The 25637-nt window shown below is 39.6% G+C and overlaps 1 protein-coding gene across 1 annotated transcript in view; it reads right to left on the bottom strand.

The window, feature by feature from the left end:
* LOC126176842 (protein ELYS) overlaps window positions 1–17231 on the bottom strand; it is a 320594-nt gene extending 303363 nt beyond the window's left edge. Inside the window, exons 1-4 of the mRNA XM_049924028.1 lie at window positions 17038–17231; window positions 2845–2964; window positions 1589–1908; window positions 1319–1496 (exon numbers count right to left, since the gene is read on the bottom strand). Coding sequence (XP_049779985.1) covers window positions 1319–1496; window positions 1589–1908; window positions 2845–2956 — 610 coding nt within the window. The 5' untranslated portion in view covers window positions 2957–2964; window positions 17038–17231. The remainder of the gene's footprint in view (window positions 1–1318; window positions 1497–1588; window positions 1909–2844; window positions 2965–17037) is intronic.
* Window positions 17232–25637: the final 8406 nt, after the last annotated feature.

Below are 25637 nucleotides of genomic sequence, written 5' to 3'. Positions count from 1 at the left end.
TCAAGCAAATGGGTTTCTATCAATACTTGGATGATGAATTTGTGGTGTGATAACATGGAATGAAATAGCACAAAGAGCTTCTGGGACATTTAAAATACATGAAACACGTGATGGGACTTGAAAAAGTGGGCCCACTACCTTTTCTGGACTTGTTAGTTAAGCGAACAACAAACAGATTCCTGGGTCACACTGTACATAGAAAATACAATCCCCATCTGTCAGCAACATTCACAAAGAAATTCTGTGCTAAGACTAGGCCATTAAGTTGTAACACTTCGCTGAAGAATTTAACTATTCTTAAGGAAATGGTAGACCAAAAAAGAAAAAGCAAATCCAAGAATCACTCGTCTGCCATGTGCTGGTCCAGTCTTCAGACAGATTGGTAGGCTCCTATAAAAACAGAGCATCCAATGTATGTAAATGGTAAGAGATCATCTTTTTAATGATAAATATGATCTAGATCTCCACAAACTAGGTATGTACTGCATTAAATGTGAATATGGCATGTCTTATATGAGGGAAGACAACTAGAACATTTGAGAAGAGGTGCAAGGATAATAATTGACAAACTCTACTGAAATTTCCAAGCAAATCAGCTGTTGCTGAGCACTGCCTCAAGTATAATCTTGAACTAAAGTACAACTAGTTCAGTCTTGTCATGGAAATGTCAAATTTCTGGAACAGCTTAGTTAAGGTGACTGCTGAAATAAAGATGTCAGAAAGGTAATAAAACAGAAAGGACTGGAATTCTGCACAAGTTATTACAATTTTGCTGGCTATCCAAGCCATTAGAATCCAAAATCATCTACAGAATGTGGATTTCACATAACAACAATGCCTTCTCTGATAAAAAAAACATCGAAGAGGGTAGCAGGTGCCAGCAGTCAAATTAGGTAGTTACAAATTGTGGTGCATCACCACAGCCTGTTTGAAAACCAGGCAACGAGTGTGAATTACGCAGCCCACAGCACCTAAAAACGTTGACAGAGTCAGTTGTGCAAGAACTCGGCCAAACAGCCAAAAGCAAACAATTAAAAAGTACTGTCAACTGTTCCATTCATTCTAGCAAACTATAATCACACAATATAACATAGTTAACCTGAAGTAATCCTGCAGTGAAGACATATTTGCCAAGAGAAAATCATTCAGTGTGTTTAAATACACAATTTGGCACAAACAGACTGCACTTAATGTGCCATTTTTATAGTAAACAGGAATCTACCTTTCCTATATTCTCAAAATTATAGACTGTAATTCAGGATATTTCTTAATTATTTCAACCACTGCAATTTTTATTAAAGAGTTCACAGGCATTTACCATTGAGAAGGATGGCAGTGTGAGGGCCATCTGGATCATGCCGCCGCAAGTCAACTAACATTACATATCCACATCCTGTAAGGCCCACAGCAGCCACCCCACACATGTTCGTGATGGCTGGGGAAAGAAGTCTGCTTGCAGGACTTGCTCCTCCATCAATAACTGACAATGATGAGACCTTTTGACAAAAAAATAAGTACAATGAAGAAGTTCTATGAAACTCTCTGAAAAAGTTTAATTCAAAATCAAATTTCCAGGTAGAAATCTTACCGGGTGTAAGACGTTGATAGTTGTAACTACAGACCCAGACGAGCTGTCACAAATACATACAGCACCACCACGACTGGGCCCACAGTCTAGTCCTACAAGAAGCTGAGGAGCAGTAGAACCAGTGACTGCTCCCCGTGGTGGCAACTCGCACACACAGGTCACATGTGGCACATGGTACCCAATATGCTCCTGTCCAATTTCTGCAACACTGTCAGACTGGGAAACATCTGCTCCAAACCTCCATGTGGCAATTTTGTTTCCTACGGACATGCGGAAGAGCCGTAGTTCTGTCTTAAAAGAAGTCCATGCATATTTGCAGTCTGCAACAGGAAGAGAGACTGATCAGATTGTGTGTACAGACTCATCCAAAACATAAATGTAACACCAAATTTGGGCTGAAATAGATAACTTGCATATTCCTGTTGTACAGTGTGTTCAGAAAGTCACTGTGCACTGGCCTACAGATGTAAATTATGTTAGAAGTTCAAAGAAAAGTTGGGATTCATTCTACTGTTATGTAACATTTAACAGCTTACTTCAGTTATGAAAGCTACTGAATGTGATGTGTAATGTTTAGATGTCCAATTTGTTTTTAAATTATGGTGCTTTCAACTAAGTAATCTATTTTTCTTACTGAAGATGCATTTCAGCAAGGTGCTAAATACACAGATTTAGAGCAGGAAGCATGTGTTGGATGTCTGATGAACTGGAAAATCAACTAAACAAACAGAAGTTGCTGGACATTTCTGCTTCTATGTGACAGAGCCCAGCAAAATCATTGTGCATGGTAGCACAAGAAAAGGGCATCAGGCTTGCACCTGTGGTTAGGCAAACAATGAAATGATTCCCATATAAAGTGACTGCAGTGCACGAAGTTGAAGGAAGCGAATCATGAAAAGTGAATCCTTTACCACAAATGGTTTACGTTTTTTATTGAGAGGAATACCATTGATACTCTGCATGTCATCTTCTATATAGACTTTTTTCTTGGGGGAACAGTGAAGTCTGTAGTATATCGCAATAGCCCATACACACCTTGTGACTTTAATAACTGAAATACCTGCATACATGATAGGTATATCACAATCACATCTGCATAAATGGTTCCCAATAAAATTAAGTGGTTTCAGACTTGTCTAGTTATTGATGGATATCATTTTCAACATGTTGGAAATGCACAGCAAATTTCTGAACACACTGTATAGAAATACATTTTTTTCAAAATGGGATATAATGCCAAAGTAATGCAATATTACCTTTGAACACACCACCCTTCACTTCAAACATTCCATTTTCTGAGACATTGTATTTACCATTACTTAGTTTCAAATTTCTTGATATGTTGCAAGGGGCTTTTGTGCCATCCATGGTCACTGCTGAAAATAAGATTAGATAACATTATGGATAGAGATAAGCAAAAAAATATTTTGTTGTTTAAATTTACAAAAAAGGAACAGGAAAAGCTTATTTCTTTAGAACAAACAGAACAGTAATCAATAACAAATTACACTGAAACAAGGTGCAATTATTTGGTCAATGGTCACTAAAAACTAAATGTAAATTGACATCAGTCAGAATGTAGGTAGATCAATAGCTCATTTAGAGTTGTATATGGGAAGCAATCACTAAACACAAACCAGCTAACAGGATACAATATTCTACATTTTTGTGGCACATATAAAACAAACTGAGAACAATAACATTTCAGATTTTCTAAAATAAATATCGAGGTTCAGAAAATTTTGCAGGTTGTATAGGTCTATGTCCTAATAAAAATACTGTAATGAATCACTACATAACGCGACTTCTTGATGTCAAAGGCATAAATTTCCAAAAATGTGGTAATTAGGACTGTATCTCTGGTGCAAACAGGTACATCTTCTAAGTAACTGCCTGAATAATTAGGATTTTATGAAATTTGTTATCAAAAATACAGCCCAGAGTATGTTTGTTCACTGACCAATGCGCAAAGCTACGAGAAAGGAAGTATTGTCATTATCCTCTGGTGAAGATAACTATACCTCAGAAATAAGTGACTTACAGAGCCATAGAACCTTTTGGTAAAACTTCTTGCCTGACCAGACCAGAACTGAAACACAGCAACTTACTTTTTGAAGTAAATGCTTCCACCAACTGAGCTAACCAGGCACAACTCAGGCCCATAGTTTCAATTTTGGCAGTTCCTAGAACTCTCTGGTAAACTGTCTAAAACACATTTGAATATAAGTGAAATTGTTTTACTTTTTTTCCACCACACTTCCAATGTAACTTATTAAATGGATGGAATAATCTTAAAATTAAATGGTCAACATTTACCCACATAGAGTGTTCAGAGACTACAATGTCAGCTAATGACACAAACAAAATTAAGACCCCAATTCGATCATCATGGCGGGTACATCCAAAATGTCACAAACAATCCAACAACTAGTCCACAGCGATCTGTTTTAAGTTTTGATCTCACAAAGAGCCAGGTTATGAAACTACAAAGTAAAGTAAAATCACCAGCTGATAACACAGACAATGTTATCATGCTATAGGGTGACTACCGAAAACTAGGAGTAGAGCCCTTAGCTGGAGAGAATTAAGGGAACCATCAATGGTAGATTAAAATGCCTGTTCCAGATGTAATGTGTGGTTATAATTAAAGTGCAGCTACTAAGTAAGTCCTGTGTGGGCTTTAATATCATATGGAAGTGAAGCTTGGTAGATATGCTAACACGTTAACGCAGAAATGATCTATGATGGAAAAAATTTTAGTTTGTATTTTGGCCACTAGACGCAAATCTGGCACTACACACTTTATGACAGCATGACAACGGCGGTTAATAATAAAATCAGCATTGTCTTTCTCACTTGTTTGAGCTTTCTTTACCTGCATCCTGTTTCTAATCCATTACATCTAACTGTCTTTCTTGCATTCACGGTGCCAGATTTACACCTGGTGGCCAAAATTGGAACTAATATTTTTCCAGCATAAATTTGTTTCCACATTGACACATTAGAATATCTACCAAGTTTCTCTCTCATATGACAATTACAGCATACACTAGACTTATCTGAGTAGCTGCACTTTAATTATAGCCACTGGTACATGTCATGCAGGAGTTAGTAATCGTGAGGAACCATTTTGATAGAGCTGTTGATGGGCTGCTTCACCAGTACTGTAGTACAGATAGCATCATTAGTTAATCTGCTGCTCTCTAGATTAGAGGGAGCGTCAGAAAGTAATGCGCTGCAATTTTTTGTGATGCAACTATACGTCACACAGCAGTTGGACAAGTTGGGGAGGATGGGTGGGTGGGGGTAGAGAATGGGAGGAACTCTTAGAATGGCAAGAACCAAACTAATATAATTAGTAAATTACTTCTGTAGCAATATACTCCTTTAGTAATTCTTGGAGAGCTCAATTTATATTTACCTTTTTAATTGTAACTTAAGTAGTAACGCCTTTTTACTAAAGAAGTAAGCCATTCCTGCACACTGCTGGCACGTTCATTACTTTCCCTCTTGGAAAATATTGATTGTCAGCAGACATTATTGTATCACCTTTTGCGTAACTTATGTTCATCGCTACTGTTTTAGAAGTGAGAAAGGATTATTAAACTGAATCATTAAAATTGGAAAATCTAAATGCTATTTTTAATTAATGAAAAGATCTGTGTTTTATGAAAAAGAAAATTGCTGTTAATGCATGAATCTATTGTTAACCCCACCACCTGATGAGCTAGCAACAACATGGACCTATTCAAGAAACAATCAAAAAACATACCAGAAAATGAAAGAGAGCGATTGGCTAGAATAATGAAAAAGTACATAAGTACATAACTACTATTGTATCTAAAAAGCACGATATCAACATGCTAAAAAGGAAAAAGGATGCTTGGGAAAAAATACACGTTGAATACAGCGCAGAAGCTCTCTCTCAAAGATCACAAGAGCGGCTTAAAGTAACTTGGGGTCGACAGAAGCGTCCGATCCCACACGTCGGCTTTGACCCGTGACGTAAGGGTGTTGTCGTGTGTGACGTCATGACGGCGCGGAGTTTGGTTTGTGTGGCGTGTTTGTAGATGTCGTCGTGTTGTGGTTTGTTGTGCTCTCTGGTGGTATGTTCAGGGTTTTCGTTTGTGTGGTGTAATGGGCAGTTTGCTTTTGCTCATTATCCAGAATTGCTAGTGTGTCGGTTGTGTTTGTAGTAGAATTCGTTTTAGTGAGTGAATGATTTTGTGGGAAGGTTAATTTAGTGTTGTTCGCTGTACATCGTGTGGTAATTTTAGTAAAATTAATCGGTTGTTTTTGTTCAGGAGTGGATATGACGGATAAAATAAACAGTGCGAAGTTAGGGTAAGTGTTAGATCCCAATGTGTGGCTGTGTATGTTGATATTGGTATCGGGAGATGTTTTTGAGCTACATAGGCCAAGGGAAGTGTTTGATCCTAATTTATGTGATCGGGAGCTGCTGTTGAGCTATATACATCAAGGGAAGTGTCAGATTCCAGATGATATTGTGTTTAGTGGTATTTCGGGGGTTTTGTGATATCCTTTGTTTCGTTGTTTTGTGTGATTTTGTATGGGGGTGGGTGTCTAAATTTGTTTATATTTAGTTTGCCCCACCTAAAACACCCAATTTCCTGCGCTTGCCCCGTTAGTGTCATTAGACTTTTTGTGGAAAGTGTGTGTGTGTGTGTGTGTGTGTGTGTGTGTGTGTGTGTGTGTGTGTGTGTGTGTTCCGATGTATTTTCGTCCTCTTAATGTGTATGTACCGACTTTATGTGCGCCATATTGGAATCGTGGTTTATGGTCGTTTCCGCCGTATTTGTGACGTCATGGGTCAAGGCAGACGGGCGGGATCGGACGCTTCTGTATTTCCATAACTTGGAAGGCCATGAAAGCGAAAGCAAAGAAAATGAAAGCTAAATGTAATCGAGAACAATTTCAAACTGGCGGTGGAGTAGGTGAGACGAAGATCGACAATATAAGCCAAATTGTTGTTGATATGATCCCACAAGTTTTCGAGGGGATAGCTGGAGTTAACAACAATGACATATCTGAAGATAATAGAATACTTTCAAGCAACTTTGATAACTGCTCTGAAGCTAGCAATGGAATTGCTGAAGGTGGAACTTTATCCCACAGTCATGAAACTTGGCCTACATTCTCTGGCAGGAGCTTATCAGAAAATGCACCCAGCAAAAGAGGGAGAGAACATGGGATTGTAGTGAAGAACCGAGAGTTGTTGAAAAAGCAGACGAGCTTCATTCCTTAAAAATCCATTTAATACGAGAGGAATAAATGCAAAAAAGTTATTAATAGAAAGACACAGAGAAATCTTCGAAGAAAAGCATAACCTCAAAATGGAAATTATGAATAAGTTCAAGAACGTAATGGAGCAAACTTCAGCTTCCAGTTCTTCAGCCAATGTGCTCGAGAAATTTCGATTTTTGTAAATGAATAAGAAAATATTCATATGCATAAAACATCTTTTATTTCCTTGATATTTTTTCAAATGGTTAATATGTTCTGGTTTCTTGTGTGGCATAATATTTGTGTTTATCATTTCAGCATCAGAACTAATTTTAGTTAATACCACATTCTAATCTAATATTTGCCTGAATTTGCAATATTATAGAATAAGTCTTTTTTTAGAATTAATCAAAACATTGTATGACTTCGTATACTCAATTAAGAAATAAAATGAGAATGTTAATCCCCAGCAAAAAAATTTACGAAAGAAAGAAAAAAGAACATAAATATAAAATGATGCATAAATAAAACTAGTCACTTTTCACTACAGTAGTGACAATCCAGTGGCTTATTTATTCATTTAATAAGGAATAGTCTTTACACTAACTTCTAATTTTACCAGCAAACTAGGTACAATTTTATTTAAAGTAATGAAGTATAACAGACCTTCTAATGGCTTGGCCTGCAGCATCTTCTTCTGGCTGAAATGCATATTGCTCAATGTCATTCACCTCCACAGCACCCGAGTGAAACACACCTCTAACTTCTACTCCAAAGTTGTGTCGAACTGCATCAGCCACAATAACATTCCCGCACTTGTTTGTTTTAAATTGCATTGTTGTAGTGAGAATTTGGAAACATTTCTTTTACACACCGAACGCTCGCTCTATTACACATCCGTTAGCAATATGGGTTCTATTGTAGCGCCGTTCGCCTCATACGTGGGCTCAGAACATAGACGTAAGGTGTTTGGAGAGATCATATCCACTACTTCCAACAATCAACCCTTCATACTGTCCATTTTCAAATTCTTCAGCAACTCTACTATTGTCCCAAACATGTGCATCGTGTGTGGAACCCAACCAACAGTTTACCACATTCAAATTCTTCATATCGTCATCACAGATGATTTGTGTATTGATAGAAAAGAAATTCTTGCAATTTCTGTATAGTTCCGCTTGTGCTCTAGAATGACAAAGTATGGGTATATGTACACAATCTATGGCTCCTATGACATTTGGGAATCCACCAGTTCGATAGAATTCCCTTTTGTTCTTTGATATATTTTCTTGGCTCTGTGGCATGGACACATACAGTGGCTTTAAGGCAATTAAACTGTTTATCACACTGTTCAAATCTCTCCCAGCAGCAGCACAGTGTATATTAATGAGATCTTCTGCTACAATTTTATAAGTGCCTGTGCAAAAGATTTGCAGTGGACAAAAAAGTTGCAGCCTAGGAGACAAAGCATGGTTCCTGTCAGAATTATGCTGCAGTTATGCCTCCAGCAACTCAAAAGACTCCAAACTGCTCTTTGAAATCACTTTCGCTATACATCACAAATGGGTCTCTTCTCTCCATTACAACCCTCATTCTTGGGATATTCACCTCTTCCTCCATCTCCATATATTCTTTGTAGTACAGATAATCCATAGAATTCACTATTACTGCCTAGGGGTAAATTTTGGCCTTATTTCCTCATTAAGTTACTAACACAGTGGCGTACTCTTCAATGGTGCTCTCTGCCTGTAATGGAATAAATAAATTTACTTTGGAAGTAAATGAAAAATTTACTCCTGGAGTAATTTAGTATCGACTGGAAGTCGCCGATTTCCTTCTCTCTTAGGAACTTACTACTTTAGTTTCAGTCACTCACAGTTGGTGCTTGTCACCCTTAGTTTTCAAACGGCAGGTTGCTCAATAGCTTCCGTGCTCCTGGAGAGGTAGAACAGCTCCTGTGAATCTATACACTGCATTAGTGTAGAACTTATGATGGAAAAATCTTTGTGTGTAGCTCAACAGACACCGCTAGGAACTTTTGGAATGCTTAAGGAAGACTTCAGGAATGATCACCTTTCCAGATCATAGTCAAACAGGTGGCTCAAGATGCTTAGAGAATGTCAGGAGGAGGTCACACTCTCAGACTAACGTGTGACTCATGCACGTCAGTAACTGAATTCAGACAATCGAATGAGTGTTCGCTTGACATCGGAAATATTGGACTTGCTCTATGTTTCAAGGCAGTGCTCCAGAGACTAAAACACCGGGTCACCCATGTCCAAAAGGAGTTCCACGCATCATGGAGACAGCACCATGCCAACATAACTGTTACACTGCCTTTTTAGTCACAACTTACCTGACTCACATTGGTGTGACAACAGTGCTGGAGCCGCCCTGCAGTTTCAACCTGGCTCCAGCGGAATTTTTTTGTTTTGTCGGTTGGGAAGGAATCTCTAAGGAAAACCTCTCATGTCGATGGACACTGTAAAAGCTACTTTGATGGCTTCCCTGAAGAGCATCCCAATTGAGAAGTTCCAGAAAGCCTACTATGCATGAAAATATGCTGGCAAACATGTGCTGATGCAGAAGGATCATACATCGAAGAATTTTAAGTTGTTGAACCTATCTGAACAATAAATTATGAAAAAAGTGAGACTCATTACTTTCCGGACAAATCCCGGAAATGTACTAAAGACAATAAGAAGTGTCTATTAATGACAATACTGGCTTGCAATTTTTGCTGGCACATGACCACTGCAAGCAAGAATTAGTTGTGTTGATCCGAGTACTGAATTTCTGAACCACTCAAGAGCTGCTTTGAGCCTGTGGCAAGACTGTTCTGGCAAAGTTTAGTGCTGTCCACAAGTTTCACTCAAGTCTTTAAGCCTGGTAAAAAGAAGAAGAAGAAGATTGCTCTGTGAACAATGGAGAGATGGATGTTGTTAACTGGTACAGACAGGAAATCAAACATAAGAATCAGAGAATGTACAGATGGACTGGAATGGAGTGGAAGGCATCATTAAGACTGCAATGAAAATGAAATGGAAGGGGAAGGAGGTACATTCAGTTGAATAGATGGCAGACAGATCCAAAAAAAAAAAAAAACAAGAAAAGACAGGTGAATAATTCAGTGTAAGGTGGGTAGGTGACTTTACAAAACATGACAAGCCAACACTGAAGTGTAAAAGTGATGACCGTAATACAGAGAGAAGTCTGAAGCAGGCTTTTATTTGGGTCCAGTGGCCAATGCAAGCCATCAGCATAATCTTTGAAGTGTGAAGTTATATTTTGCTGGGATGACATCTCCAATGTTATGAACTATATGTTTCCACTGTAGATGTTATTTGTGTGTTTTGTTTTACAATATATCATCTAGCTTTTGTGGTCATTGGTTCAATCCATAGTGTCTACCAGATGCAGATTGGTCTCCTGGAGATAGCAAGAATATGAAAGACTGTAAAACTATCATTCTGCTTTGACCAAAGAAAAGCCTGTTGAAAATTTTTAATGCTGGCTGTGATGCAAACCTATCTGTATTGTAGCCAAGGTCTAAGTTAAGGTGTCAGTGACAGTCTGACAGTAAGGTTTTTAAAGTCAACAAATGTTTCATGACAATCCTTCTATATACCATATGTAGCTCCCGTAGGCATATAACACCACACACATATTTGAATGCAACATTGTGTCAAAATGTTAAAGTAATCGATGAAGAACTTTCAGAGGTCTGTGATGTTATACCAACATACATTCACATCTATACAAATAAAAATGTAGATTGCTACTCATCATGTAGCAAAGATGTTGATTCAAGCACAATAAAAATACTATTAAACTTCTACACTTTCAGCTGGATGGCCTTCTGAAGGAAACAGGGTGTGAATGGGGGATGATAAAGTGTTTTTGGAGCATACAGGGATGAAGTGGAGAGAGGGTACGGATGCTAGATGGAGTCAGGAGGTTAGAGAAGGGCAGGGTTGCCTGAAATGGAGAGACATAAAATACTGTTGGTGTGCTTGTTGAAAAGAAAGCTGTGTAGTGCTGGATTGAGAACAAGGAAGGCAATAGTTGGGTAAAGGATGATGACTAACAAAAGTTGAGACCAAGAGGGTTACAGGAACATAGGATATGTTGCATGGAGAGTTCCCACCTGTGCAAATCAGACAAAAAGCTGGTGTTGGTAGGAAGGAGCCATAAGGCACAGGCTGTGAAGTAGTCATCAAAATGAAGAATGTCGTTTCGGGTAATGTGCTCAGTAACTGGGTGGTCCAGCTGTTTCTTGGCCACATTTTGTCTGTGGCCATTCACATGGACAGACAGCTTGTTGACCATCATGCCCACATAGAATGGAGCACAGTGGTAGCAGCTTAGCTTGTAGATCACATGACTGCTTTCACAGATAGCCTTGCCTCTGATGGGGCACGTGATGTTTGAGACTGGATTGGAGTGGGTGGTGGTGGTGATGATGATGATGATGATGATGATGTTTGGTTTGTGGGGCGCTCAACTGTGTGGTTATCAGCGCCCTTACAATTACCCAATCTTTGCTCAGTCCAATTTCGCCAATGTCCTGGATGATGATGAAATGATGAGGACAACACAAACACCCAGTCATCTCGAGGCAGGTGAAAATCCCTGGCCCCGCCGGGAATCGAACCCGGGACCCCGTGTTCGGGAAGCGAGAACGCTACCGCGAGACCACGAGCGGCGGACGTGGGTGGTGGTGGGAGGATGTATGATACAGATCTTGCATCTAGGTCTATTATAGGGATATGAGCCATGAGGCAAGGGCTTGTGAGCCGGGTCTGCATATGAATGGACGAGGATTTGTGTAGGTTTGGTGGGTGGCGGAATACCATTGTGGGAGGGATGGGGAGGATAATGGGCAGGACATTCCTCATTTCGGGGATTCACGAGAAGAAGCTGAAACCCTGGAGGAGAATGTAGTTCAGTTGCTCCAGTCCTAGGTGGTACTGAGTCATAAGGAGGGTACTCCTCTGTGGGTGGATGGTGGGACTGGGTGGTGGTGGGTGACTGGTGAGATAAGACACAGGAGATCTGTTTCTGCACAAGGTTGGGAGAGTAATTACACTCTGTGAATGCCTCTGTAACCCCCTTGGTATATTTCAAGAAGGACTACTTGTCACTACAGATGTGACGGCCATGGGTGGCTGGACTGTATGGAAGGCACTTCTTTGTATGGAATGGGTGGCAGCTGTTTAAGTGTAGGTACTGCTGATGGTTGGTAAGTTTGATATGGACGTAGGTACTGATGAAGACACCTTTGAGGTGGAAGTCAACATCAAGGAAGGAGGCTTGTCGGGTTGAGGAGGACCTGTTGACTTGAATGAGGGAGACGGATGAATCTGAAGCAAGGAAGGGATTTTGGAATCTTGGCTGTTATGAGGATTTCACAGCTCCCACTGACAACAGGATTGCAGGAGCTCAAACATTCAGAAATGTGCTGGGAATAAAACTCACTCATCCCAAAAAGGATAAACCATTCATGTGTAAAACTGTACATCTTACCACGAGAAACATTTGAATGAGAACCTAATTTAAGGGTTAAGAGAGGAACTTTGGTAACATGAGTAAACAAAATATCAACATAAGGGGACAGATAACAAATATATTTCAATGTCATGACACACTGCTATAATGCCTCCTGCTTCAAATAATTACATTACCTAAACAACAAACTTTTTCTACTGACTATAGTATCGTACAGCTATTCAGCCTTCAAAGTGTGGATGTGGGAGTTAAATGAAGCAGTCAAAATAAAGGCAAAGCAGATCAGTATTCAATCTGACTGAAGCCACTTTTTCACATTCAATGTAACTTAGGCATTCAGATATTGGTATGTATAATCTGTATTTTGCCAGCGCATGGTCATAGTCTTGAACATCAGCGCAGCACAGAGTGAAGTCAGATAAAGATATAATCACATAACTTTCCTTGTGGTTTTTCACACTGTACTCTAACAAAATCAATTATCTGACAAGATGATACATTGAGTGGCGGAAGTGAGCAAACATCTCACGCACACACTACCAATAACTCCAGCTACTCTCGCCAGAATGCAATGGTCTAACAATGAAAGTAAGCAGCAATCTAGAGTGAGGTGGGGCAGTGGGCGGAAGGACAGGAGTCAGTGCTGCCTGGCAGGGTGTGCAGGGACTAGATATTAGCCATGAAAGGCTGCCAGTTGCAGTGTCAGGTAACTGTGGGGGAGATAAGATTGATGGTACTAGAGAAGAGCAGAGAAGGGGAAAAGACTGGTGGGCGTGTTGGCAGACAATGGAGCACAATGGGAGTGAGAGGACATGAATTGCGAGAAGGTTATAGGACAGAGGGGTTGGAAAGTGACACGTGGAGGGTGTGGGGACATTTTTTAATGATGCCAGGAAAAATCAGACTCAATTGACCCCTCTTGAGATGGGCCTCTTGAAGATGAGCCAAAACTAATAAAATTTTTGAGTAGGCCTTGAACTTGGATAACTCATTATTTGAGCACTGAAGGTGCCACTTGCAGAGCTTTTTGATATGCCGACAAGCTGGAGATGACTGAAGAATCAGCTTCACAAAGTTATTCTTTCAGTATATACTGGCTGATAAAGCATAGCTGCCATGGGGTACCTCAGACTAGACACCACACATAACTTCACTAACATGAATATGATCCTCACTACCCAAGCAGAAGTAATGTCCATCATAAAATCTTTAAAATCATAACATTCTAGTGGTTATGATAAAATATCAAAAACGTTAATTAAAGAGTGTGCTTCCGAGTTTAGTAACATATTAAGCTATATGTGCAACCAGTCGTTTATCAGTGAAACATTTCCTGAATGGTTGAATTATGCTGAAGTTAAGCCATCATTTAAGACAGGAGTCAACAATACCATCAATTTCCATCCAATTTCACTTTTGCAAGCATTCTCCAAAATTTTAGAAAAGATACTCATAATATACAGCCAGCTTCTTAATCATCTGACAACAAATAACAAATTGCTCAAGCAAAAATTCAGACTTCTAAACAGTTCTGATATTGAGAAGGATATCTACATACACAGCAACAACATACTTTGCGTCATTAGACAAATTAAAGGCTACTGGTATATTTTGCGATCTGGCCATAGCATCTGACTCTGTAAATCACAATATACTATTAAGTAAATTAGAATATTAGAGTGTAACAAGATATGCTGCAAAATGCTTCAATTCCTATACCTCTGACACAAAACAAAATATGTCATTAGGAAAGAAATATGAATTTGCCTATCAAGCATCATTTAAATGATAACTAGGGAACTAATTACATATGGCATCCCACAAGGTACCATCTTAGGGCCCTTGCTTTTTTCTTGTGTGTGTGTGTGTGTGTGTGTGTGTGTGTGTGTGTGTGTGTGTAAAAAATTACATATTGGCTCATGAAATTTTCATGAACAATAATAAAAGACTCCCAGCCAATTCTTTGTGGTGGTAAAAATATACAATACACTATATTCAATTCAGAATTTCTAAGAGTTTTCCCACCAGTATATGGCTAGAATCAAATGACAAACAGATAGAAGAATTGGACTGTTAAATTCTTGGCATTACAGTTTGATAATAAATTCAACTGGGAGGAGTGCACCACAGAACTGCTGAGGCACTAGACAACTCTCTATTTGCAATGCAAATACTACCAGGCACAGAAGATATAAAAAAGAAAAAGCTGACATAATATGCTTACTTTCATTCCATAATATATGGGCTTATTTTTGAAGTAGCTCATTAAGCCAAGCTAAAGTTTTCCGTGTACAGTAATGTGTAATAAGAATTATTTGTGGTGCAGGTCAAGAACATCCTGCAGGGACCTATTTAGGGAACTAGGAATATTAACTACAGCTTTTTCAAGCAGTTAAGTTCATGGAATCAACACAAGAACTAAGAACAATCTTCACGAAGATTAAAGTCACTTTGGTCCACAAAGGTCTCAATTACTCAAGCACTCATGTTTTCAATAACCTGCCAGCAGCCGCAAGAAGTTTCTGACTTCATTGCACAAATTCAGTGCAGTATGAGTGTTGAAAAATGATTCTTCAATTCAGTGTACCTCAAAAATGAAAATAAGTTTAAAAATTTTTTTGTTTCATTCCACACCCATGGATAATTATCAGCTGGTTGGTTTGTGGGGTTGAAGGGACCAGACTACAAAGGCCATCAGTCCCTCGGATAATTATTCCGCTTGGGATATATGGAAGGTACATTAGCATACTCTTGTTTGGTTTTGACTAAATATTTTTGTGCATTTTTGTTCTTCTGGCATGTTCTACATTCTGGAGGATCCCCTCACTATGGATCAATTGAAACGAACAGCACATCTAAGCTAAACTAGTCCAAATGTGTTACAATAAGATTTATGAGCCACTCTGATGGCATATTATGATAAATTTAACATAATTTGAGCATTAGCATACTCTTGTTTGGTTTTGACTAAATATTTTTGCGTATTTTTGTTCTTCTGGCATGTTCTACATTCTGGATGATCCCCTCACTATGGATCAATTGAAAAGAACAGCACATCTAAGCTAAACTAGTCCAAATGTGTTACAATAAGATTTATGAGCCACTCTGATGGCATATTATGATAAATTTAACATAATTTGAGCTTTCGTTCTCCAAATACACTACTGTACACAAAATGTTAAGCAGGGTAACTAAGTTTCAGCATGACAGGTCCCTTAAATCATGAGCAGTGACAAGACCAAGTTGATGATTAATTCATTTAAGTCGCTATGTCAAAAAAATCATGAAAACATTGCTACTAGCCCAACCACACTACTTATGGAGCTGTTATTTGGGAAGGGTTCATGCAAGTCCTATATGTGTATCCTGTAAAAAAAATTAATCGCAATTTAAGATGGGTGACTAGGAAGCTTATCTACATTTAAGTCACTTAACATGGAATGACTCTCCTGTAAAAAGTTGATGAAAACTGGATAGTGATGGGTGGAGGCCTTTAAATTCAGGCCCCTTAACATGGAATGACCCATTTGCTGGTGCAAGTCACTGTCAAATAGTGCTAGCAAACAAGAGCTACACTTAGCATGTGAACTGCCCATACTACTTTTTATTTTTAAATTTTTCGTTACTACATGCCCCTTGCCCCATGTGGCAGAGGATTGGGGTGGCGGCAGGGGACTGGCAGTGTTACAATCAACTCACTCTTCAGATAGTAGACATTATCATCTAACTTAGACGCTAAACACAAAACAAGGAAACAATTCATCATGAATCCACAATTATTTTAAAATGTGATGTTAATGGGAGAATGTAAGAAATAATGTCTTCATGAATAGTTTTAAAACAATGATACAAAATGTGAAAAGACAGTACATTTAAAAACACAACATTTGAAAAACACTGAACACAACAGAAGAGACACTAACCATTAAAAACGGGGCACTGTACACTTTTGCGAAAACTCGAAAAGAACCTGCCTGGGACAGATAAGGTGAAGTGGACTCACGAGTTGGTAGGGTTGGTGTCAGGGTTCCTGATCCTGGACAGTGAGACGGTGGAAATTTCTTTGGGGGAAGGACATGGAGGGTGTGCAGGTGGTGAGCTGGTGGCGTCTGTAGGTAGAGGCAAGGCAACACACTAAGACTGGGCAGGAGAGGGGACATACCACTGTTTTTGGCATTCTAAGCGAATTAATAAACGCATTATGTGCGGTTCTGAGCGTCTGGCATCATGCACTTCCCTTTTGACTCAAAATAAGTTTAATACATCTGTGACTTAAGCCCACAGAATCCTCAAAGAGACCAAACTCAACTTCCCAACACAGAAAAATAAAACGCAGTTTCATTTGCATCAATATAACAGACAGTACTATATATACAAACTACTGTTTCATGGTAATCTGATGCTATTTTAATATGCTTCAAACATGTACACATAACACAGAGAAACGTTGAAATACGATAATATACGGTGTTCCACTCACAAATATGGATATTTTCTGAAATGATATTAAAATACAGAACCAAATGGTTTACCCAAAGGGGTAATGATACTGTCGCACATAATAATCAAATGGCTATGAGCATATAACATTGACGAATGTTTTGGTTTTATACACTATCGCACAAGATAATCTTACAACACAGCACCTATCAAATTCATTTCTAGTTAACAAGAAAACATCGATAATTTGTACTTACAGAAGCAGTTATCCAGTGTCAATTAATATAATAGGTATGACTGACTAGCAGAAAACAACGTTTCAAAAAACGGTATTTTCGTAAATTTACAGCAAATTAGGTGATGTCATTTGTTACATATTTACATGCCACTTCACAATACAATAACACAAATGCACTTTGTCCACATGTGTGCAATGTCTGCAAATTCAGTCATAAGATTCTCCATAAACTAACAACCACAATATAAATCTATGGCGCCCATTTCGTATTAACCACAAAACTTCTGAACACCAAAGATGGCATGCCGAATAAAACCATTAACACTTTGTATAGTATCGATCTTTACTTGTGTCGAAAACTGTCCGAATTGTACTCGTAGCACAGCATCTTCAGTATCGAAAGTTCATGTAAATATTAACCCAACAATAATAACAACAATATTAAAATTCAAAGATAATCAAATCGATTAGGATCGATATACGGAAAAACAAACATTCACGCGGATAAGACTGGACTGCCTTAAGGAGTGGTTTGAGTTTCAGTTTGATGTGTAACATGACAGCATGTGAACGTATTTTGTGCGTGTGATAAGAATATGAACGAAGTCGTTACCGTATACCAAAGTACTTCCGATCTGCTAATACCAGGTCACTACAATTGTGACCCCGAGGTATTAGATACTTCACAACTCTGTTGAAACACGTGAGGCAGATCTGACCCTACCACTTATCTTAGAAAATAGATTACGAAAAGGCAAACCTACGTATCTAGCATTTGTAGACTTAGAGAAAGCTTTTGACAATGTTGACTGGAAAACTCTCTTTCAAATTCTGAAGGTGGCAGGGGTAAAATACAGGGAGCGAAAGGCTATTTACAATTTGTACACAAACCAGATGGCAGTTATAAGACTCGAGGGCATGAAAGGGAAGCAGTGATTGGGAAGGGAGTGAGACAGGGTTGTAGCCTATCCCCGATGTTATTCAAACTGTATATTGAGCAAGCAGTAAAGGAAACAAAATAAAAATTCGGAGTAGGTATTAAAATCCATGGAGAAGAAATAAAAACTTTGAGGTTCGCTGATGACATTGTAATTCTGTCAGAGACAGCAAAGGACCTGGAAGAGCAGCTGAACGGAATGGACAGTGTCTTGAAAGGAGGATATAAGATGAACATCAACAAAAACAAAACGAGGACAATGGTATGTAGTCGAATTAAATCGGGTGATGCTGCGGGAATTAGATTAGGAAATGAGACGCTTAAAGTAGTAAATGAGTTTTGCTATTTGGGTAGCAAAATAACTGATGATGGTCGAAGTAGAGAGGATATAAAATGCAGACTGACAATGGCAAGGAAAGTATTCGTGAAGAAGAGAAATTTGTTAACATTGAGTATAGATTTAAGTGTCAGGAAGTCGTTTCTGAAAGTTTTTGTATGGAGTGTAGCCATGTATGGAAGTGAAACGTGGACGATAAATAGTTTAGACAAGAAGAGAATAGAAGCTTTCGAAATGTTTTGCTACAGAAGAATGCTGAAGATTAGATGGGTAGATCACATAACTAACGAGGAGGTATTGAATACAATTGGAGAGAAGAGAAATTTGTGGCATAACTTGACTAGAAGAAGGGTAGGTTGGTAGGGCATATTCTGAGGCATCAAGGGATCGCCAATTCAGTACTGGAGGGCTGTGTGGAGGGTAAAAATAGTAGAGGGAGACCAAGAGGTGAATACACTAAACAGATTCAGAAGGATATAGGTTGCAGTAGGTACTGGAAGATGAAGAAGCTTGCACAGGATAGAGCAGCATGGAGAGCTGCATCAAATCAGTCTCTGTACTGAAGAGCACAAGAACAACAACTCTGAATTAACAATGTACTCTACAATACTGGACATTAGACCACAATAGTAACTTACATCATCACCTAAAAGGAGTGAAGTGCACGTCATCATTATTTCGCCAGCACAGGACAGAGCGCACTGGAGGAGGCTGGAGGCCGTTACCAAAAATTACACAGACATTACTACAAATTACATGACTGACCAAACCACGAACAAACCAACCAACAGAACCTTCGTACAGTGCGGGCACAAACATATCCGATGGTGCTGCAGGCCATCAGCACTTGTACAAAATCTCACATGTGGGGCACTTCTTCGATCAATCAGTTTTGTTGAAGGATACAACCAAACCGGATCACGTCAGATCATAAACTAATATTTCGTCTCATCTCGCACCATACCGTCCGACCGTTGGAATGGCGTGACGTGTGCCTGCAGTTCACTACTGTGCTTGCAACAACTGCACAGCTGCACCAGATGTGCACTAAATGTACTATGGTATCTCAAATGTTCCAAAAACTTTCGCGATTCAAATCTGCCAAATTGATACCCTTCCAACAAGTGGTTAGTGACAAGCCATTGAGATCAGGAACCATTCCCAATTTACCAGCATTGCAGCATAGCCAACCTCACACTTGGTTCCAAATAGTCAAATCAATTCTACAAAGTTACAGAACAACAGACAATACAAACAAGTTCGTATCTGTGCTGAACATTTTAGATGAACATTCTATCTGTGCTGAACATTTTAGATGAACATTCTCATCTAGTGATCTCATTGCCTCTCCACCTACGTGGAACAGGTTTTGATACGACAGAAAAGGCTTTATTGTTACGTATGTCGAAGGTACCTGAACGACAAATATGCCAGGTCATCTATGAAAAATAAATTGGAAACAGAACGCCATCTCAGCTGTGGAGGCACCTTAGTCAAAACATAGAATCTGCGATGTTTTTGAATGACACCATGTGGACAGTATAAATACTCAAACTTTCACTTTCACTACAGTCACATTCGAGCAGCAGATATATTCCTCATGCTACACAGTCAGCCACGTTTTTGCAGCAAGAAGGGTGTGGCCCCATGAAATACGAGAACTTACAAACTCATCTGAGGTCGAGTTGCAAAGAATCATGGGACCAACAGCGACGACACAGAACGACAGTGAACTGAGCTAACCTGAAAGCAGCTCACCACTACTAAACGATGTTGCCCCGAAGCTACCGTTCTCCTGGAGGGATCACAGCACTGCATGTGTACCAGTAACTTGCCTCTTCGACAAATATGTAGACATAGCGAAAAGTGCAGCACAAAAGCACACAAAATGTATTTCACCTTGCAGTTTGAAATATGAGCAACAACAGCCTACTATAGGAACAACGGACAACATAAGGTGAGATGCCAACAGGTTATAAGGTGCAAAACAAGCTTATCCTCTATCAGCCTACAGGCCGCAGACTTTTCATGTGGGATTGGGTGTCAGGCTGCTTGTTCCTACAACTCAGGATTGGCAGTTAGCATCATACCATGGGCATTATCTCATTCCAACAGAAAATCAATGAGGACTTTCCCATGTACTGTTAATGGCACACCTGTTTATAGTTGTAGAATAAGACACTTGGAAATGGACTTCGGACTTCAGTGAAACTTCACCTTGGACTTAGTGGTAGTGGATATGACAGTGACAATACGGGGGGCAGATTTTCTTTGCCACCATGAACTTTCAATAGATTTAGCTGTGGGAGCAATTAAATGTACCATTACTTGACAATCAATACATGCATTCAAGGATATGAACGCTATAGATATACCATCACAGGAGGAAAGTAAAGACAGAATTATTGGGTTGGTGCATAAATTCATACTCTGTTTCCTTAAGTTTAATAAGGGCAACAGATACACATAACATTAGTCATCGATAACATATTCTCCTTACTATTTGCAACAGTCTGCCTATGTTGAAGAAACTTTTCGGTTCTGCAATTGTAGAAATCACAGGGTTTTGAGATGAAGAACTCATTGTACTAAGTTCGGAGTGAAATTCATCTGGAAAGGAAATTCCTTGAGGGTTGTTCGCTACAGAGTGGAAAAGGTGAAAATCGGGGGGCATAAGATCAGGTGAATAAGATGGGTGCAGAATGACTTTTTAAAGGTGATGCAGTTATCTATAATGAAGTACTTTCTGAGAGAAGCTGTATAAATATTCAGTCAAATCTTGATAAGATTTCGGTGTGGTGCAGAGATGGAAGCTTGCTGTGAATGTTAGAAATGTAAAATTTTGCACTTCTCAAAAAGAAAAAGTGTAGTAGTCTTTGAGTGTTGGAATCCGCCAATTCTTACAAATAACTGGGTGTAACACTCTGTAGGGATATGAAATGGAAAGATCACATAGGTTCAGTCATGGATAAAGCAGTTGGTAGACTTTGGTTTATTGATAGAATACTGGGGAAGTGCAATTAGTATACAACAGAGATTGCTTACAAAACACTTGTGTGGCTGGTTCTAGGATATTGCTCAAGTTTGTGGGACCTGTATCAAAGGGGACTAACTGGGGGTATTGAACAAATGCAGAGAAGAGCCACCACAAGTGGACACAGGTTTGTTTAATCTGAAGAGAGTGTCACACAGACACTGAAGGAACTAAACTGGAAGACTCCTCAAGACAGACGTAAACTATCCCAAGAAAGTCTGTCAACCAAGTTCCAAGAATCAGCTTTAAATGATTACTCTAGGGATATACTACAACCCCTTCATATCATTCATATAGGGATCGTGAGGATAAGATTAGAATAATTACTGCACGCACAGAGGTATTCAACAATCGTTCTTCCCACACTCCATAAGTGAATGGAACAGGAAGAACCCAAATAACTGGTACAATGGGACATACCCTCTGCCATGTCCCTCACTGTGGTTTGACAAGTATAGATATAGATGTAGATGTTGATCTAGATGTAGACATCTCAAACCAACTCCTGTATAGTTTTTTTTTGTCAGTCCAGCAGAATGCAGGTATGCATCATAGTGGAATAGCTTCCCTTCACACAGTCTTCCTGGTCATTGTTCTTGGATTGCGTCTCCAAGCTATCTCAATTGTTGATAATAGATGTCGCACGTGATGGTTTCACCTCAGTGAAGCAATTCATAGTACAACACACCGTCGCTGTTCCACCAGATGCGTAACATTATCTTTTCTGGATGTGCAGAGGTCATTGCACAGGGCATTGCTGCTTTGTTTGGGCTCAGCCATCTCTTGATTTTCCCCATGTTAGCAGAAAGACGCAATTTCTCATCACCAGTCACAGTACAGGGTAGGTATCGTTGGTGTTGTTCACAAGCCAATTGATGATGAGCAAGTAGAGATGCACATGTTACCACCAACTGAATTTTGTGATTTTGGCTTAGAGCATGCGGAACCCATACAGCCGATTTTTGAACCCTCCCCTGTGTGCAAACGTCGCACGCTGGTGGAACAGTCATAGTCTATCACATTTGGCAATTCTCAAGTGCACTGATATGGATCATTGTGCTTTAGTGCTTTTAAACGACCTTCATCAAACCCTGAAAGTCTTCCTGAACGTGGAAGGTCACTAATGTCAAAACTATCCTACTTAAACCGAGAAAATCATTTCCTTTTTGTGCTCTGTCCAATGGCATTATCGCCATAAATAGCGAATATGTTTATGACTTCCTCCGCTGCTGAAACCCCTCTACTGAACTTAAACAGAAAAGTATGTCGAAAATGTTCCAAATTGTCCATTTTCTAGCCTCCAAAGCTCCATTCACTATCTCCAATGACAAAATATAAACTGTAATAGCAACATAATCTACAACTAAAACGTTGCAATCGATAAATAAACATGTAGCAATCGGAATACCGACATGCAAAACAAAAATGCTACGAAATTATGGACCAACGTAGCAAGAGCCTAATAAATAATATAAAGCATGACGTCGCCACTACTGTCGTCTAATAAGAGGTGGTAAAACACAGATCAGTACTAAGTCAAGAACATACTGAACTATGGAATAAAGTAAAGTATCACTCAGGAAAATTGTACAACATACATAAAAGGATAGCCAACGTGCAGCAGCAGGAGCAGCAGCCTCAACCACATGTCATGCCAAGTACCAAAACACCCAGGCTGAATAAACAGATTAGCTAAGTCAACTGTAGTATACCCAGTCATACCTTCAGAAAGCAACTCATGGTTAACAAAAGCCACGTGTACACTGCATTCAGGACAGTCAAACAAGGGACATGACATTATATTCAAACACCACAAGGTCCCATACTCCTATACAAAAGCACAGACACCCACACTGGATAGACGTTGAGCAGCTAAACGAATTGTCGAGGAATTTATGGAGACAGGAGTAGAATGGCCTTCAGCCAGCCAGTGGACGTCGCCGATTCCTCTAGCGCCTAAAAAGGGAAATTCTTTTATATTATGTGAAGATTAATTATCGCTTTACTCCTGCAGTGTATCGAATAAATGTCCTATTCCCAACTTACAGGATTTTTCACGTGTTCTGGCAGGTGTGAATATATTTCATGTGATCGGCGCTGCAGTCTGGAACCGCGCGACGGCTACGGTCGCAGGTTCGAATCTGGCCTCGGGCATGGATGTGTGTAATGTCCTTAGGTTAGTTAGGTTTAAGTAGTTCTAAGTTCTAGGGGACTGGTGACCCCAGCAGTTAAGTCCCATAGTGCTCAGAGCCATATTTAATGTGACACACTACAAGATGGCCTACCACCAAGTACTGTTATGTTATTTCATTTTCAATTTGGCACTCTCTGCATCTTTACAGTTCATTAGACCTGAAAATGACGAACATAAAGTCTGAAAACAGTCATCATTTTTAAATAAATGGCTATTGCGATCTTGGCTGTTTTATTAATTGATAATTTGCAATAGATCGCTGACAATCTCCAAACTATATGATCTAAAACTATGAATATTATATCGAGTCAGATTTTGGGAGCATTAAAGATTTTTAGAGGAATCAGAACAAAAATTATGAAATTAAATTCTAAAATTCGTTTTAGCAAGCAATGCCTCATATTGGCGATGTTTTTGCATTAATGTAACAAAATCCTTTTAAAAATCACATGTCATGAGGGCCCTCTTCTCGATATTAGCAACAATGTACTCCTTTCTAGTTGAAGTAGATGCCATGGGTGAGTCTAATATACAGGGTGTTACAAAAAGGTATGGCCAAACTTTCAGGAAACGTTCCTCACACACAAAGAAAGAAAATATGTTATGTGGACATGTGTCCGGAAACGCTTACTTTCCATGTTACAGCTCATTTTATTACTTCTCTTCAAATCACATTAATCATGGAATGGAAACACACAACAACAGAACGTACCAGCGTGACTTCAAACACTTTGTTACATTAAATGTTCAAAATGTCCTCTGTTAGCGAGGATACATGATGCGCTGATGCAGCCCTGGAGAACGGCATATGGTATCACAGCCGTCCACAATACGCACACGAAGAGTCTCTACATTTGGTACCGGGGTTGCGTAGACAAGAGCTTTCAAATGCCCCCATAAATGAAAGTCAAGAGGGTTGAGGTCAGGAGAGAATGGAGGCCATGGAATTGGTCCGCCTCTACCAATACATCGGTGATCGAATCTGTTGTTGAGAAGCATATGAACACTTCGACTGAAATGTGCAGGAGCTCCATCGTGCATGAACCACGTGTTGTGTCGTACTTGTCAAGGCACATGTTCTAGCAGCACAGGTAGTGTATCCCGTATGAAATCATGATAATGTGCTCCACTGAGCGTAGGTGGAAGAACATGGGGCCCAGTCAAGACATCACCAACAATGCCTGCCCAAACGTTCAGAGAAAATCTGTGTTGATGACGTGATTGCACAATTGCGTGCGGATTCTCGTCAGCCCACACATGTTGATTGTGAAAATTTACAATTTGATCACCTTGGAATGAAACCCCATCCGTAAAGAGAACATTTGCACTGAAATGAGGATTGACACATTGTTGGATGAACCATTCGCAGAAGTGTACCTGTGGAGGCCAATCAGCTGCTGACAGTGCCTGCACACGCTGTACATGGTACGGAAACAACTGGTTCTCCCGTAGCACTCTCCATACAGTGACGTGGTCAACGTTACCTTGTACAGCAGCAACTTCTCTGACGCTGACATTAGGGTTATCGTCAACTGCACGAAGAATTGCCTCATCCATTGCAGGTGTCCTCGTCGTTCTAGGTCTTCCCCAGTCGCGAGTCATAGGCTGGAATGTTCCGTGCTCCCTAAGACGCCGATCAATTGCTTCGAAAGTCTTCCTGTCAGGACACCTTCGTTCTGGAAATCTGTCTCGATACAAACGTACCGCGCCACAGCTAGTGCCCCGTTCTAATCCATACATCAAGTGGGCATCTACCAACTCCGCATTTGTAAACATTGCAATGACTGCAAAACCACGTTCGTGATGAACACTAACCTGTTGATGCTACATACTGATGTGCTTGATGCTAGTACTGTAGAGCAATGAGTTGCATGTCAATACAAGCACCGAAGTCAACATTACCTTCCTTCAATTGGGCCAACTGGCGGTGAATCGAGGAAGTAAAGTACATACTGATGAAACTAAAATGAGCTCTAACTTGGAAATTAAGCGTTTCCGGACACATGTCCGCATAACATCTTTTCTTTATTTGTGTGTGAGGAATGTTTCCTGAAAGTTTGGCTGTACCTTTTTGTAACACCCTGCATTTTATCTCCACACAGAGACATCGCTGGAGG

Source organism: Schistocerca cancellata, chromosome 3 (assembly GCF_023864275.1).
Source record: "Schistocerca cancellata isolate TAMUIC-IGC-003103 chromosome 3, iqSchCanc2.1, whole genome shotgun sequence".
In the NCBI taxonomy this organism is placed as follows: domain Eukaryota; kingdom Metazoa; phylum Arthropoda; class Insecta; order Orthoptera; family Acrididae; genus Schistocerca; species Schistocerca cancellata.
This window is presented reverse-complemented; position numbering and strand designations above follow the sequence as displayed.